The sequence below is a fragment of the Carassius carassius genome, chromosome 6 (assembly GCF_963082965.1).
Source record: "Carassius carassius chromosome 6, fCarCar2.1, whole genome shotgun sequence".
Lineage (NCBI taxonomy): Eukaryota > Metazoa > Chordata > Actinopteri > Cypriniformes > Cyprinidae > Carassius > Carassius carassius.
Genome location: NC_081760.1, coordinates 20,724,298 through 20,737,980, shown reverse-complemented (window position 1 = coordinate 20,737,980; position 13,683 = coordinate 20,724,298). Strand labels below are relative to the sequence as shown.

Sequence of the window (13,683 nt, the reverse complement as noted above, 5' to 3'; positions counted from 1 at the left end):
CACGCACAGTGAGGCGAAGACTTTTGGAAGATGGCCTGGTGTCAAGAAGGGCAGCAAAGAAGCCACTTCTCTCCAAAAAAAAAACATCAGGGACAGATTGATCTTCTGCAGAAAGTATAGTGAATGGACTGCTGAGGACTGGGGCAAAGTCATATTCTCCGATGAAGCCCCTTTCCGATTGTTTGGGGCATCTGGAAAAAGGCTTGTCTGGAGAAGAAAAGGTGAGCGCTACCATCAGTCCTGTGTCATGCCAACAGTAAAGCATCCTGACACCATTAATGTGTGGGGTTGCTTCTCATCCAAGGGAGTGGGCTCACTCACAATTCTGCCCAAAAACACAGCCATGAATAAAGAATGGTACCAAAACACCCTCCAACAGCAACTTCTTCCAACAATCCAACAACAGTTTGGTGAAGAACAATGCATTTTCCAGCACGATGGAGCACCGTGCCATAAGGCAAAAGTGATAACTAAGTGGCTCGGGGACCAGAATGTTGAAATTTTGGGTCCATGGCCTGGAAACTCCCCAGATCTTGATCCCATTGAGAACTTGTGGTCAATCCTCAAGAGGCGGGTCAACAAACAAAAACACAGTAATTCTGACAAACTCCAAGAAGTGATTATGAAAGAATGGGTTGCTATCAGTCAGGATTTGGCCCAGAAGTTGATTGAGAGCATGCCAAGTCGAATTGCAGAGGTCCTGAAAAAGAAGGGTCAACACTGCAAATACTGACTCTTTGCATAAATGTCATGTAATTGTCGATAAAAGCCTTTGAAACGTATGAAGTGCTTGTAATTATATTTCAGTACATCACAGAAACAACTGAAACTAAGATCTAAAAGCAGTTTAGCAGCAACTGTTGTGCCCTCTTGTGCATGAACACACCATCCAGGTGACCAGTCTCCACAGAACGAATCTCTATAGCTTTCTCCCCCCAGCCCATGATCTGGTTTGATCTGATGTAAGCTACAAAAAGATGCAGAAGAGTTCAATTAATTGATATATTGCTGAAATAGTCAAAAACAGATAAAGAAAACAAAGAAACAAACAAATACACATCAGATGTTTGTTTGTAAGGACATTGCATGGTTAATGATATTTCCATCATTATAATCTACACCAACCCATAACCCTTAATTTATCATCACAGAATATATTCCGAATGCTAGATTAAAAAAAAAAAAAAAAATCTTTTGGCTGATTTATAATCCTTTTTAACTTTTAAACTTTTTGAAAACTAATATTTATGTAATTCTCAAAACTTTTGGCCACGACTGTATACCGTGGTGAGCTGCTGTCAACCTGGCAGCTATTAAAAATAAACCATCCACTTGTTCCTGATGCTGGAATCCTTCTGAAGGCTGTACAGAGATGCAAACAAGCTATTTAAACAAGACACGTTGAAAACGCAAACATTACTCTTCCATTTCTCCTGTTTGTCAGCAGGCTCAAGCATTTAGGCCTTGTTTACAATTCCAGTTAATCCAGACCCAATTCTGTTTTTCTTTTGCTCATATGTGACACAGATCAGATCTGTTCTATGATAGTGTAAACAGGGGGGAAAAAAGCATGCATTCGGATATTTCGAGATCGGTTTCAGGCCTCATTCATGTGTGGAAATAAATCAGATATAAATCAGATAAATGCCAATGCAACTGCCATGTAAACAGGCAGATCAGATTTTGTGAGGCATTGCATTCTGTACGTCATTAAAACTGCGACAATTTGGTACTTTTCTGCGGTCTCTGACATCATATGTGACCCTTGCTGGCAAAATTACTGTAAATTTGCATATAAATAATATATATAAATAAACACTTGAAAAAATGCTCCAGTTAGTAATAAGACATCTAAAATTATCTTTGTACATTTTACCTTTTACCATTTTACATTACCTTTTCTCGGGACACGTTTCTTGTGCTGACTGTCATTCGAAGTGTGTGCATATAACGGGGCTTCTGACTAGGGATGCAACAATTATAGATTTTGTTGGTACGATTATTGTCTGAGAAATAATCACGGTTTTACAATTATGACAATTATTATGCATCGATTTATTTCACAAAATTATTAGTGTATAAAGTCACATGAAAAATCTTTAGATAAAGTGTTATTTATTGCTGCCTTCTGAAACCAAAATAACACCGTAACCAATAATACAGCACAACATAATAATAATGACAAAATAAAAGTCCATCTCTCTAATTAAATTTTAAAAGGTGACCTCTGCTCTGTAAACATCCATGTCAGTATTTCCCTTTTGAAAAAAGAAAATCTTGTCGGTTTTTGACTCATGAATAATACACTAAAAGGGATAATAAATAACAGTGTTAATGAAATATTGTTAATATGAGACTATTAACTATTTATCCCAAAGGGGAAACTATTAATATTGGGGGTAATAAGCTGAAATATTATTGTAATCACCTGTCATCCATAAGTATTCATTTTAATATTTTTTGTAATAATTAATATGATTTTACATGTGGTCTGAGAAACTGGAACTGTGAAATCGGAGATCACTCTGCGCACACATACAAACATTTAGGAGGACACAAACTTGTTGTGAACTCTGCCCTGCAACTTTTATTAATAAAATAGCTTAGCAACGAGGGGGTAAAATCACTGTTCAACTAAACACACGTTTGTAGAGAGACGCGCTGAGGCAGGTTCACACACACACACACACACACACACACACACACACACACACACACACACACACACACACACACACACACACACACTCACTCTTCTGTCTAAAGTGAACACTTGGGGAACTGTTGGGGAAAAACATCTGATGTGTAACATAGTACAGTACATTACAGTATAGGACATCTGTATCATATATCAATGTTAATCTAACAATAAAAGAAAAGTTCACTTCATTGAACTGCTTTTGTAGTATTAATAATAAATTCATTTGTAATGAACAAAGTTATTTTTATATTTGATTATTTGTTTTTCATACATGAATGCTTTAGTTTAGATATAAAATGATAAAGGTAATGCATTGCTGTTTCTATGTTATTTGTTTGTGCATCTTTTCTTATTTATAATAGCAAAGATAAAATAAAATAATATCTGTCTTGTGTGATTATTAATATAATAATTAATAATAAGAAAAGACGGAGGACCTCGCTCTATCTACTTTAAATGGGTTTGGTTATCTTATTTTATTAAATTAATTTTTTTGCTCATTGTGACTCGTTTTGTCAGCAAAGGTCACATTATTCTCAGGAGGAAGCACATTGAGCCAGTCGGTAAATGTGTTTACACTCGCCATATCATCTGAAACATTGCACATGCGTTGTTTCAGATGATATGGCGAGTGTAAACACATGAATCAGATAGGGTCACAACTGAAAGAACGTGTAAACGGACAGCCCAAAAAAATTGGATATATGCAACAAATCAAAATTTGACATTGAGACCTGCAGTGTAAACAAGACTTTAGATTATGTCAGAAACTGTGAACTGAACAGGAATCTGTACGCCATCACATCTCATTGGTTTAATGTTTCAGATAGAGCAAGTCTCCCATTTGACTGATGGTGTGTAAAGTTACTATTTGATATTTCATTAGGGTAGCTGTACTCAAGCAAATGTACTTTATCCACCACTGGACTCTTGTTTTCCTCTAGGGAAAACAAAGAACATGTATTCTGTAATCTGAAGTGGAATATAAACCCTCCACAAAAATTCAACTTACCCACAGAGGTGGGCATCTCACCCCACTGCAGCACCACATCTTTTGTGATCCTTCCATAAGTGTTTACATACACGCCTTCATCCTCATAGCACACCAATAGCTCAACGCCTTCTGTGTTTGGGAGGATGATGATGGCGTGGGTCTGAATATTCGTTTGAATCTGAGAAAAAGAAAAAGTGTAAAGTATTTGATTAAAATGATTACCGCAAGTATGATCTATCCTTCAACTTGTTTAAAATTGTACAGATCACAATGATAAAAGCTGGAATAAAAAAGAACATCAGACAAAATTTAATTCATTTAGGGCTGGACAAAATATCGAATGATATGATCATGTGCATCTCGTCATTAAAGCCGGTTCTGTGATTCGGCAGCTAATACGCAGAGCCATTGTTCACGGATAAGCTATGCTATATCGAGTTCATTATTGAAAATGAATCGCCTTTGATAATAAACTCAATATAGCATAGCTTATCAGTGAACTACAGCTCTGTGTATTAACTGCCGCTCCATTTTGAAAGCATGTGATGGGGATTTACCGCTAATCACAGAACCGGCTTTAATGACTAGATGCATATGATCAAATAATTCAATATATTGTCCAGCCCTAAATTCAGTAGTCAAAGTCCTAAAAGAGCTTACATGTGTGGGAAGGTAGATGTCATAAACTGCCCCTGAATCCACATCTACAGCATGAAAACCAGAGCTGGAGCCATAAATGACCTTTAATCTTTGACCCTCTTCCACAGTCAGATCAACTAAGAGAGGCTTGTGGACCAGGTCTCCAAATGACTGCAAGACAAGATAGTAATGTCAGTTAAGAAGCAAGCACAATGATTTAAAAAAAAACTTTACATTTTTTATTACTACAACCTGCAATTCAATGTCAAGTCAGCTTTATTTCTATAGCACTTTATACATTAAAACCAAAAATTATTCAGACATCAGACATATTTTTGTATTTACTTTTTTTTTTACTAGTGAGTGCAGGACACTATAGTTTATTTATGCAAGTGAGGATAGCAAAATAAAGTAACTTTGATATTATACCCCAAAATTCTTCATACAGTGGACTACCTGTAATATTGATACAAATCTGGGACCAAAAATTATTCAGACACTTTAACCTGACCATGTTTTGCTTAAGTGTTATCTGACATGATCAAGATGAATTTGTTCTGACACAGTTTAACTCTGAGTTCTTGTAATATTTTATTATCATTTTCTAAACTAATAGTGAATATACTCCAATAATGTGTTAAATGATAAAGGTGTGAATTTTGGTTTCACTGTACAATACAAATTATTTGTTGAAAGCAACTTCAGAGTTAGAGTTGTAAAATTCTTCAATTTTGAAATGACAGCAGTGTCAATTGGTGCAATGTTGTCAGTTATAAAAATAAATTCATTTGTAAAGCAGTTCTAAAAAGACAATAGTATTGTTATTCAGCTTAATACAGTTTAATGTTGATTCAATTCAGAAATTAAGGTTTTGTCCTTGTGTCCTTTTGTGTCAGTGGTGTATTGCTGTTATTAATTGTTTTTACACCTTCAGTGTGAAGAGAAGTATACATTGAATTAGGTGGGAAAATGGTGTGACTTGAGTATGTTGGGTATTGCACTCACCTTAAAGGCCATAAACTTGTGGTATGGCTTTGGCGCCCAAGCATACACTTCCACTAAATTTTTCAAGGCAATAACCAAGAACTTGATTCTTTCATATTTAACTAGAAAGTGACCAAAAAAAAAAAAAAAAAATTAATAATTGTATTTTACAGATTTCTGTTGTACGAACCATGCCTGACAGCTGGAAACTTACCGACTTTGTAGTGCACACATCCTTCCAGCTCCCCCACTGTAGTCCAACCCTGTTTTTTTTCCACCTCAGGGTCATTATGCAGAATTTTGTTCCTAAGCCATGACAGATAATAAACTCGCAGTTTGTTCTTCTTTCCTGTAAAAGGGTTAAAATTACAAACAGAGAATTAAAATATTCGCTAAAAGAAAGAGCAAGAAATTAAACATGCTCTGACAAGTCAGTCATATATTCTTTAACCTGATATTGTCACTAGAATATTAAGGCCTTCAAGAACATCCATTTGTTGAAAACGACGTCTGTTAATGAGTGGATAAACTTTCCCCTGCCCACTACGATCAAGAAGCATGAGGCCACTTTCAGTTCCTACCAATAGATTTACTCCTACACAAGGAAATAAGAGAAAGAGAGAGTGATAAAAAATTAATAATAAGGTGTTTATTTTCTGTAACCACATTTCCTACTTTCAGTGGGCTATTATTGTGTGATACATACCCCAAAGTGCAGCACACAGAATCTCAGAGTTGAACCTCTTTTTGTATTTGCGGATTTCTGGTGTGTCACTCTGTGGGCGAGTGTTTACAGGGTTTACATTCACCACAGAGCCCTTGCGGCATGGGTCCTGCAGACGTCCTTCATTACTAAAGCCTGCTGAGAAAACACAATCATACAATCAGCTTGTGATTTAAATTTAGCTAAAATTAATGAATCAAGAATTTAAACATACCGTATTTTTCGCACTATAAGGCGCACCGGATTATAAGGCGCACCTTCAATGAATGGCCTATTTTAGAACTGTTTTCATATATAGGGCGCACCGGATTATAAGGCGCATAGAATAGAAGATACTGCAGTCAAACGTTTGACTGGGTTTGCGTTATGCATCCACTAGATGGAGCTGTGCTAAAGGGAATGTCAACATTTTGACAGAGCGCCTTGATCCATATATAAAGCGCTCCGGATTATAAGGCGCATTGTCATTTTTTTAGAAAATTAAAGGCTTTTAAGTGCGCCTTATAGTGCGAAAAATACGGTATATGTATTATGAATTAAAAAATACATTAAAAAAAAAGATAAAACGCTGGCTACAAATGATAAATACATATGATTAGTATTAGGTGATATGACAAAGTAGTTTTATATACTAATTTCATTAAATAAGATATTATAAGTCTTATACAACAATATACATCACAATAGTTATTTTTGTCATTTTATCTTTGTTATTAAAAAATAAGAACAAAGATACAAGTGAAAAACAGTAAACATGTTTTTTTTCAGATACAGTAGGTCTATGTTACAATTGCATATGTAAAATAATAGAGAAACTGAATAATCCATAGTGGACATCATAGGGCAAGACAGGGTTTTGGTCACACAACACTTCATCATTTAACAGCAAACTGTGCCTCTCCTTTCTCATTTCTGCTCCACGTGAGACTCGAGTAGTGATGTCTGATTTTTGAACCAGTTCTTTTTAGCTAACTGGATGAACCGATACACCAAATAGGACAGAAACAGTTTGAAATAATTTGTAGCTCGAGTCACCAATTATCTACTCAATTAGTTATTCAAAACTCACATGTCCTGGGCGTGTGTGTGTGTGTGTGTGTGTGTGTGTGTGTGTGTGTGTGTGTGTGTATATATATATATATATATTTTTTTTTTTTTTTTTTTTTTTGCATACCCCAGAATATTCAATATCGCTAAATTTATATTTAAAGACACATATTGTTGCCACAATAAATAATGTCACATTACAAGTCTCAGGTCTTGAAGAAATACTTGCCCATGACTTCAGAATGACTTACCCATGTTATTGAGGGAACTGCCACTGGAAGGGGAAATCTGTAGAAGACGTGGGTCAATAAATGGGGTAAAAGAGGAAGAAGAATTGTGTTTTTGAAGTGTGTTGCTGGCAGACTGTGTCTGAAATAAGACAAAAATAAGACAAAAAACAGGGTAGAACAATTTAAAGTGATGCGTCTGAGCTTCTCAAATAACACGTTGAAACTGGCAACTCACAAAATAAGCTAAAATCAAGTCCCTAATATATAAACTTAACCTGAATTTTAATGTAACGATGTAATTTAATGATGTAATTTATGTAAATTCAAAACCAAACAAGATATACTGGTAACTAAATGGAAAGTACAGATGGCATAAAAGTTAGGTCAAAGATGAAATAAAGTATGACAACAGTTCAGAACGTAAAGAGTATAGAGAAATATTAAGTTATATATAAAGAAATATAAAATTAATTATATATAAAGAAATATTGAGATCCACATGCATTTGTTTGTTGTTCTTGACCTTAAAAAATTAAATTAGATTTTTTAAGACCAAACCAGATCTAGATTAGTGAGAAAATAACTTTTTACATACTATATAATATTATACAATACTTCAGTGGGCATTTGGGGTACTGCAGGGTAGGGTTGTGCCATATCATACATCCATGATAATGCTGGTATACATTTTTCCATGTTAAAAAAAAAAGTGTCACAGCAATGCTATAGAGACGCGATGACGTATGAAGGACATATGTTCCCTAGCACACACAACAATTTCAAACAGGGCCAAGCAGTACAATCTGCGCTGGAGCCCCGCAAAACCCAGCTATAGCCCTGTACACCGATCGGTCTGCTTCAAGTCGAACACACAGCTCCTGCTGCCACCTTATAACAATTAGGTAGTCTGATATCAATGACAGTAGCTCATTGAAAAAAAAAAAAAAAAATGCTGCTGCCTGCCAGCTGCAATCGCCAATAATACATTGTTCCATGTTTTTTTTTTTTATATCCTCATCTCAAATATTTTTGAAATAACGTGATATAATTTTGAGGTTATATCGCCCACCCCTACTGCAGGGCTTAAATTATATGGAATGGTGACATACGGGAAATGCCAACTCATATTACTTATATCCTTTCTGGAATTCCTTTGTGAATTAAATTAGATAAATGGGGGGTTTGGTGGTGGGCATGTCCTGAAAGGACAATATCAGAATAAGCCGCTTTATAGACTGAAACCACTTTTTGTACCAGGCTGTAAAAAAAAAAGTTGGGCATTTTAACATGGGGAGTCTATGGGACTGACTCTATTTTGGAGCCAGTCTCCAACGGCCTGTCGATGAATTGGAGTTTTAGTCACTTCCGTGTTGGTTTTACAAGAGAGAGAAACAGGACAGAAAATAGCTACACACAGCTTGACACACATGCTCAGGGCAAGTTCTGCAATTTGTATGTGTACAGTATGTAGATTGATCACTGCTGTCCAGCTTGTTTTGGGTCATATTTATTTTTTATACATTTGTATTTATAAATATATAAAACAATTTATTTTATTTGGATGTATTTGTCAGTTTTTTTTTTTTATCAGATTTTCCAATTGTTATAACATCTCTAGTACTTTCCTTAGTTCCAGGTAGAGCTGAAGATCTTTGCCTGTGGGGTTCGGGCTTAATTTATATCATTTTACATGGGCTCGGGCCGGGTTCGGGCTTGCGCTCTGGTTTGTGAAGTAAATGAGCGGTCATGTGATGTGTTTCCATTAGCGTGAGAAAGATGCAAAAATGTATGCCGAGTAGGTGAAATGGAGGCTTGCCTCTGGTGATTACGTTTTGGTTGCACCATCAACTAAAGCAAAGTCTGAGGTGTGTTATCTTGGTGTGTTATCTTGGTGAGTAAAGGTTTTTCAAATTATGACTAAATATTAATTGAGTCTTAAATGCAAAATGTAGACAGAGTATATAGGCTAATGTTGGCATTCTTTTTTTTAATTAAATTTCAGCTGCTAGTGGCGAAGGCGAAATTCGGCAGAGCTTTTATCTTAATTTCTTTTTTGCCAAATACTCATCTTAATTTTAAATTTATCTCAATTTAATTTGTTAAGAAAGACTCGTTTTTATTGGTGCGTTGGCCTATTTATAGGCTAAATGTGCCTATGCTTAGGCCTATTTAGAGTGCTGAGATGTTAGAGCTGGCCTAGAGCCAACATTAGTCATGAATAAATTGTTAAAATGTGTATGAATTACTCATTCTTGACAAAAGGCAAAATAGCTGTGTGCATGCCCACATTTGAATAATGTCGGGCTGTAAACGGGTTCAGGCTTTTAAAAAGCTCTCAATCAAAATGTACCTGTCGGGCTCGGGCCGTAATCTGTCGGGCCTAACTTTTAAGGCCCAATTACATCTCTACTTCCAGGTATCCAAAGCTAAGTTTAAGATTCTGGTTGCAAAGCAGTTTGAGAGTTGGGGGAATCCTGAAATCTCAAAAACTACCCTATAAACTCACAAATAAAATGCATATTTCAAATCAGCAACAAAATCTGAAATTAACTGCCCAATGAATGTTGTTTCTTATGCTCAAATAGCATTAAAAAAAATAAGTCGCATCAGTCCAAAATACGTCATGATGAGGAAATTTACTATTGTAAATCTGAGTGGCGCCGATACAGGATGGCTGCCTCCGTGACGTGCTCTGCAGTTGTTTTTGTGTTTTTGTTAGTTTGTCCTGTCTTTAGTTATATTCCTGCAATCAGTTTCACCAGGGACGAATTGCTGGATATTCGGCAACACACATCTCCCGATATTTCACCGGTTTTCGACTATTCTGATGTTTTGCTGGACATTCTTGTCGGCGGAGCGGCTGCGCTGATCACACGCTTCAAGAGGACGCGCAGACGGGGAAAGCGAGCGGGAGCGCTCGTGAGACTCAGAAAACGCGGATTTCGAACGCCGTTGCCTAGCATCCATCTGGCAAATCTCCGCTCTCTACCCAACAAAACGGACGAACTGCTTCTGCTCTCTCGGACAAATAAAGATTTCTCCCACTCTGCTGCTCTGTGTTTCACGGAAACTTGGCTGAATGACACCATACCGGACAGCGCGCTCCATCTGCCGGACTTTCAGCTGTTTAGAGCGGATCGCGACGCAGAATCAACGGGGAAATCGCGCGGCGGCGGGACATGCTTTTACATCAATGAACGGTGGTGTACAGATGTAACTGTGTTAAAGAAGACGTGCTGCTCAAATCTCGAAACGCTCTTCATTAACTGCAAGCCGTTCTATTCGCCGCGGGAGTTTCATTCGTTCATTCTGGTGAGTGTTTACATCCCTCCTCAAGCGCACGTGAGCTCAGCTTTACAGAAACTCGCTGAGCAGATCACAGAGACAGAACAACAACACCCGGACTCTGTTTTAATCATTCTTGGGGACTTTAATAAAGCCAATCTCTCCCGTGAACTGCCAAAATACAGACAGCATGTTACTTGTCCCACAAGAGACAGTAATATATTGGATCACTGTTACACAACAATAAAGGATGCATTTCACTCTGTTCCACGAGCAGCTTTGGGACATTCTGATCACCTTCTGGTTCATCTTATACCGACCTACAGGCAGAAACTAAAATCAGCTAAACCTGTATTAAGGACTGTAAAAAGATGGACTAATGAAGCAGAGCAGGATTTACAATCTTGTTTTGACCTCACTGATTGGAGTGTTTTTGAAGCTGCTGCCACCGATCTGGACGAACTCACAGAGACGGTAACATCATATATCAGTTTCTGTGAGGATATGTGTATTCCTACCAAGACTCAACTAAATTACAACAATGACAAACCGTGGTTCACTGCAAAACTCAGACAGCTCCGTCAGGCCAAAGAAGATGCTTACGTGAAGGGGGACAATGTCTTGTATAAACAGGCTAAATACACACTGGAAAAGGAGATCAAAGTGGCAAAGAGGAATTATTCTGAAAAAATAAGGACTCAGTTCACTTCGAACGACTCCGCATCAGTGTGGAAAAGCCTAAAGAAGATCACCAATTACAAGACACCACCCCCCAGCACTGTGGAAAATCAACGACTGGCAGACGATCTGAACGAGTTTTACTGCAGGTTTGAAAGAACACCCATCACCTGCCCTGAACACCTCACCACACAACCGTTCACACCAATAACAACTCCTGCAACCAACCCTGAATGCCTCTCCAAACAAACGTTCACACCATTCACAGCTCCTGCAACCAACCCTGAATGCCTCTCCACACAACCGTTCACACCATTAACAGCTCCTGCAACCCATCCTGATCACCTCTCCAATCAACCGCTCTCACCATTCACAACTCCTGCAACCAACCCTGAATGCCTCTCCAAACAACTGTTCACACCACTCACAACTCCTGCAACCCACCCTGAACACCTCTCCAATCAAGCGCTCTCACCATTCACACCTCCTGCATCCCCCCTCTCCCCCACACCTGCAATACAGATCAGCGAGGATGCGGTGCGCCAGGTCTTCAGGAAGCAGAAAAGGAAAAAAGCACCAGGCCCAGATTGTGTTACACCAGCCTGTCTGAAATCCTGTGCTGACCAGCTGGCCCCCATCTTCACAAAGATCTTCAACAGATCGCTGGAGCTGTGCGAAGTCCCTTCATGCTTCAAACGCTCCACCATCATCCCCATCCCAAAGAAATCCAAAATTACAGGACTAAATGACTACAGGCCTGTGGCTCTAACGTCTGTAGTCATGAAGTCATTTGAAAAACTGGTGCTGGCCCACCTGAAGGACATCACTGGACCCTTGCTGGATCCTCTTCAGTTTGCCTACAGAGCAAACAGGTCTGTGGACGATGCAGTAAACATCGGACTGCATTATGTTCTGCAACACCTAGACAGACCGGGGACCTATGTGAGGATCCTGTTTGTGGACTTCAGCTCTGCCTTCAACACGATCATCCCAAACCTCCTCCTGCCCAAACTAACTCAGCTCTCCGTGCCCACCTCCGTCTGTCAGTGGATCAACAGCTTCCTGACAGACAGGCAGCAGCTAGTGAGGCTGGGAAAATACACATCCAGCACCCGTACAATCAGCACCGGAGCTCCCCAGGGCTGTGTTCTCTCCCCACTGCTCTTCTCCCTGTACACTAATGACTGCACATCTAAGGACCCCTCTGTCAAGCTCATGAAGTTTGCAGATGACACCACACTCATCGGCCTCATTCAGGACGGTGACGAGTCTGCTTACAGACAGGAGGTTAAAGAGCTGGCTGTCTGGTGCAGTCTCAACAACCTGGAGCTTAACACGCTCAAAACAGTGGAGATGATCGTGGACTTCAGGAGAAACCCCCCTGCACTCCCCCCACTCACCATCATGAACAGCACTGTGACTGCAGTGGAGTCATTCAGGTTCCTGGGCACCACTATCTCTCAGGACCTGAAGTGGGACATTCACATTGACTCCATTGTGAAAAAGGCCCAGCAGAGGTTGTACTTCCTTCGCCAGCTGAGGAAGTTTAACCTGCCACAGGATCTGCTGAAACAGTTCTACTCCACCATCATCGAATCCATCCTCTGCACTTCAGTAACTGTCTGGTTCAGCTCAGCTTCTAAATCGGACCTCAGAAGACTACAGAGGGTAGTCCGGACTGCTGAGCGAATTATCGGTACAACCCTCCCATCTATTCAAGAACTGTACTTATCCAGAGTGAGAAAAAGGGCTGTTAAAATCACTCTGGACCCCTCACATCCAGCACACTCCCTCTTTGAACTGTTGCCATCTGGTCGACGCTACAGAGCACTGAGCACCAGAACGACCAGACACAGGAACAGTTTCTTCCCTCAGGCAATCCATCTTATGAACAGCTGATAATAACTGTGGGACACACTACACTATTTATATTTATATACACTACACTTTTTATCCAACACACATACTTAGCGTACACGTAAATCTTTTGCACATAATATACATGTACATACATGGAACACACTATACTACTTATATTTATATTTATATAGACATACACTTATTTATCCAAACACACATACTTAGCGTACAGTTACAATTTTTCCACATAATATACATGTACATACATAAATGCTCTTTTTAATATACCTGCCATACATTGTCAATTTGTATATTGTCAATCCTTACCCACCTATTTGTATTTTTTATTCCTTATTGTGTTTTTTTGTTCTGTCGCTGTTATGTTGCACTGCGGAGCTCTGTCACGAAAACAAATTCCTCGTATGTGTGAACATACCTGGCAATAAAGCTCATTCTGATTCTGATTCTGATTCTGAAAATATATAAGTCACACTGGACTATAAGTCGCATTTATTTAGAACCGAGAGAAAACATTACCGTC

The 13,683-nt window shown here is 38.7% G+C and overlaps 1 protein-coding gene across 1 annotated transcript in view; it reads right to left on the bottom strand.

Moving 5' to 3' along the window:
- The window catches only part of LOC132142477 (mitogen-activated protein kinase kinase kinase kinase 4-like), a 151,900-nt gene that overhangs the window by 27,465 nt on the left and 110,752 nt on the right, over positions 1-13,683 (bottom strand). The window contains exons 23-29 of the mRNA XM_059552372.1: positions 7,341-7,458; positions 6,025-6,180; positions 5,770-5,913; positions 5,533-5,667; positions 5,340-5,440; positions 4,356-4,505; positions 3,714-3,873 (exon numbers count right to left, since the gene is read on the bottom strand). Coding sequence (XP_059408355.1) covers positions 3,714-3,873; positions 4,356-4,505; positions 5,340-5,440; positions 5,533-5,667; positions 5,770-5,913; positions 6,025-6,180; positions 7,341-7,458 — 964 coding nt within the window. The remainder of the gene's footprint in view (positions 1-3,713; positions 3,874-4,355; positions 4,506-5,339; positions 5,441-5,532; positions 5,668-5,769; positions 5,914-6,024; positions 6,181-7,340; positions 7,459-13,683) is intronic.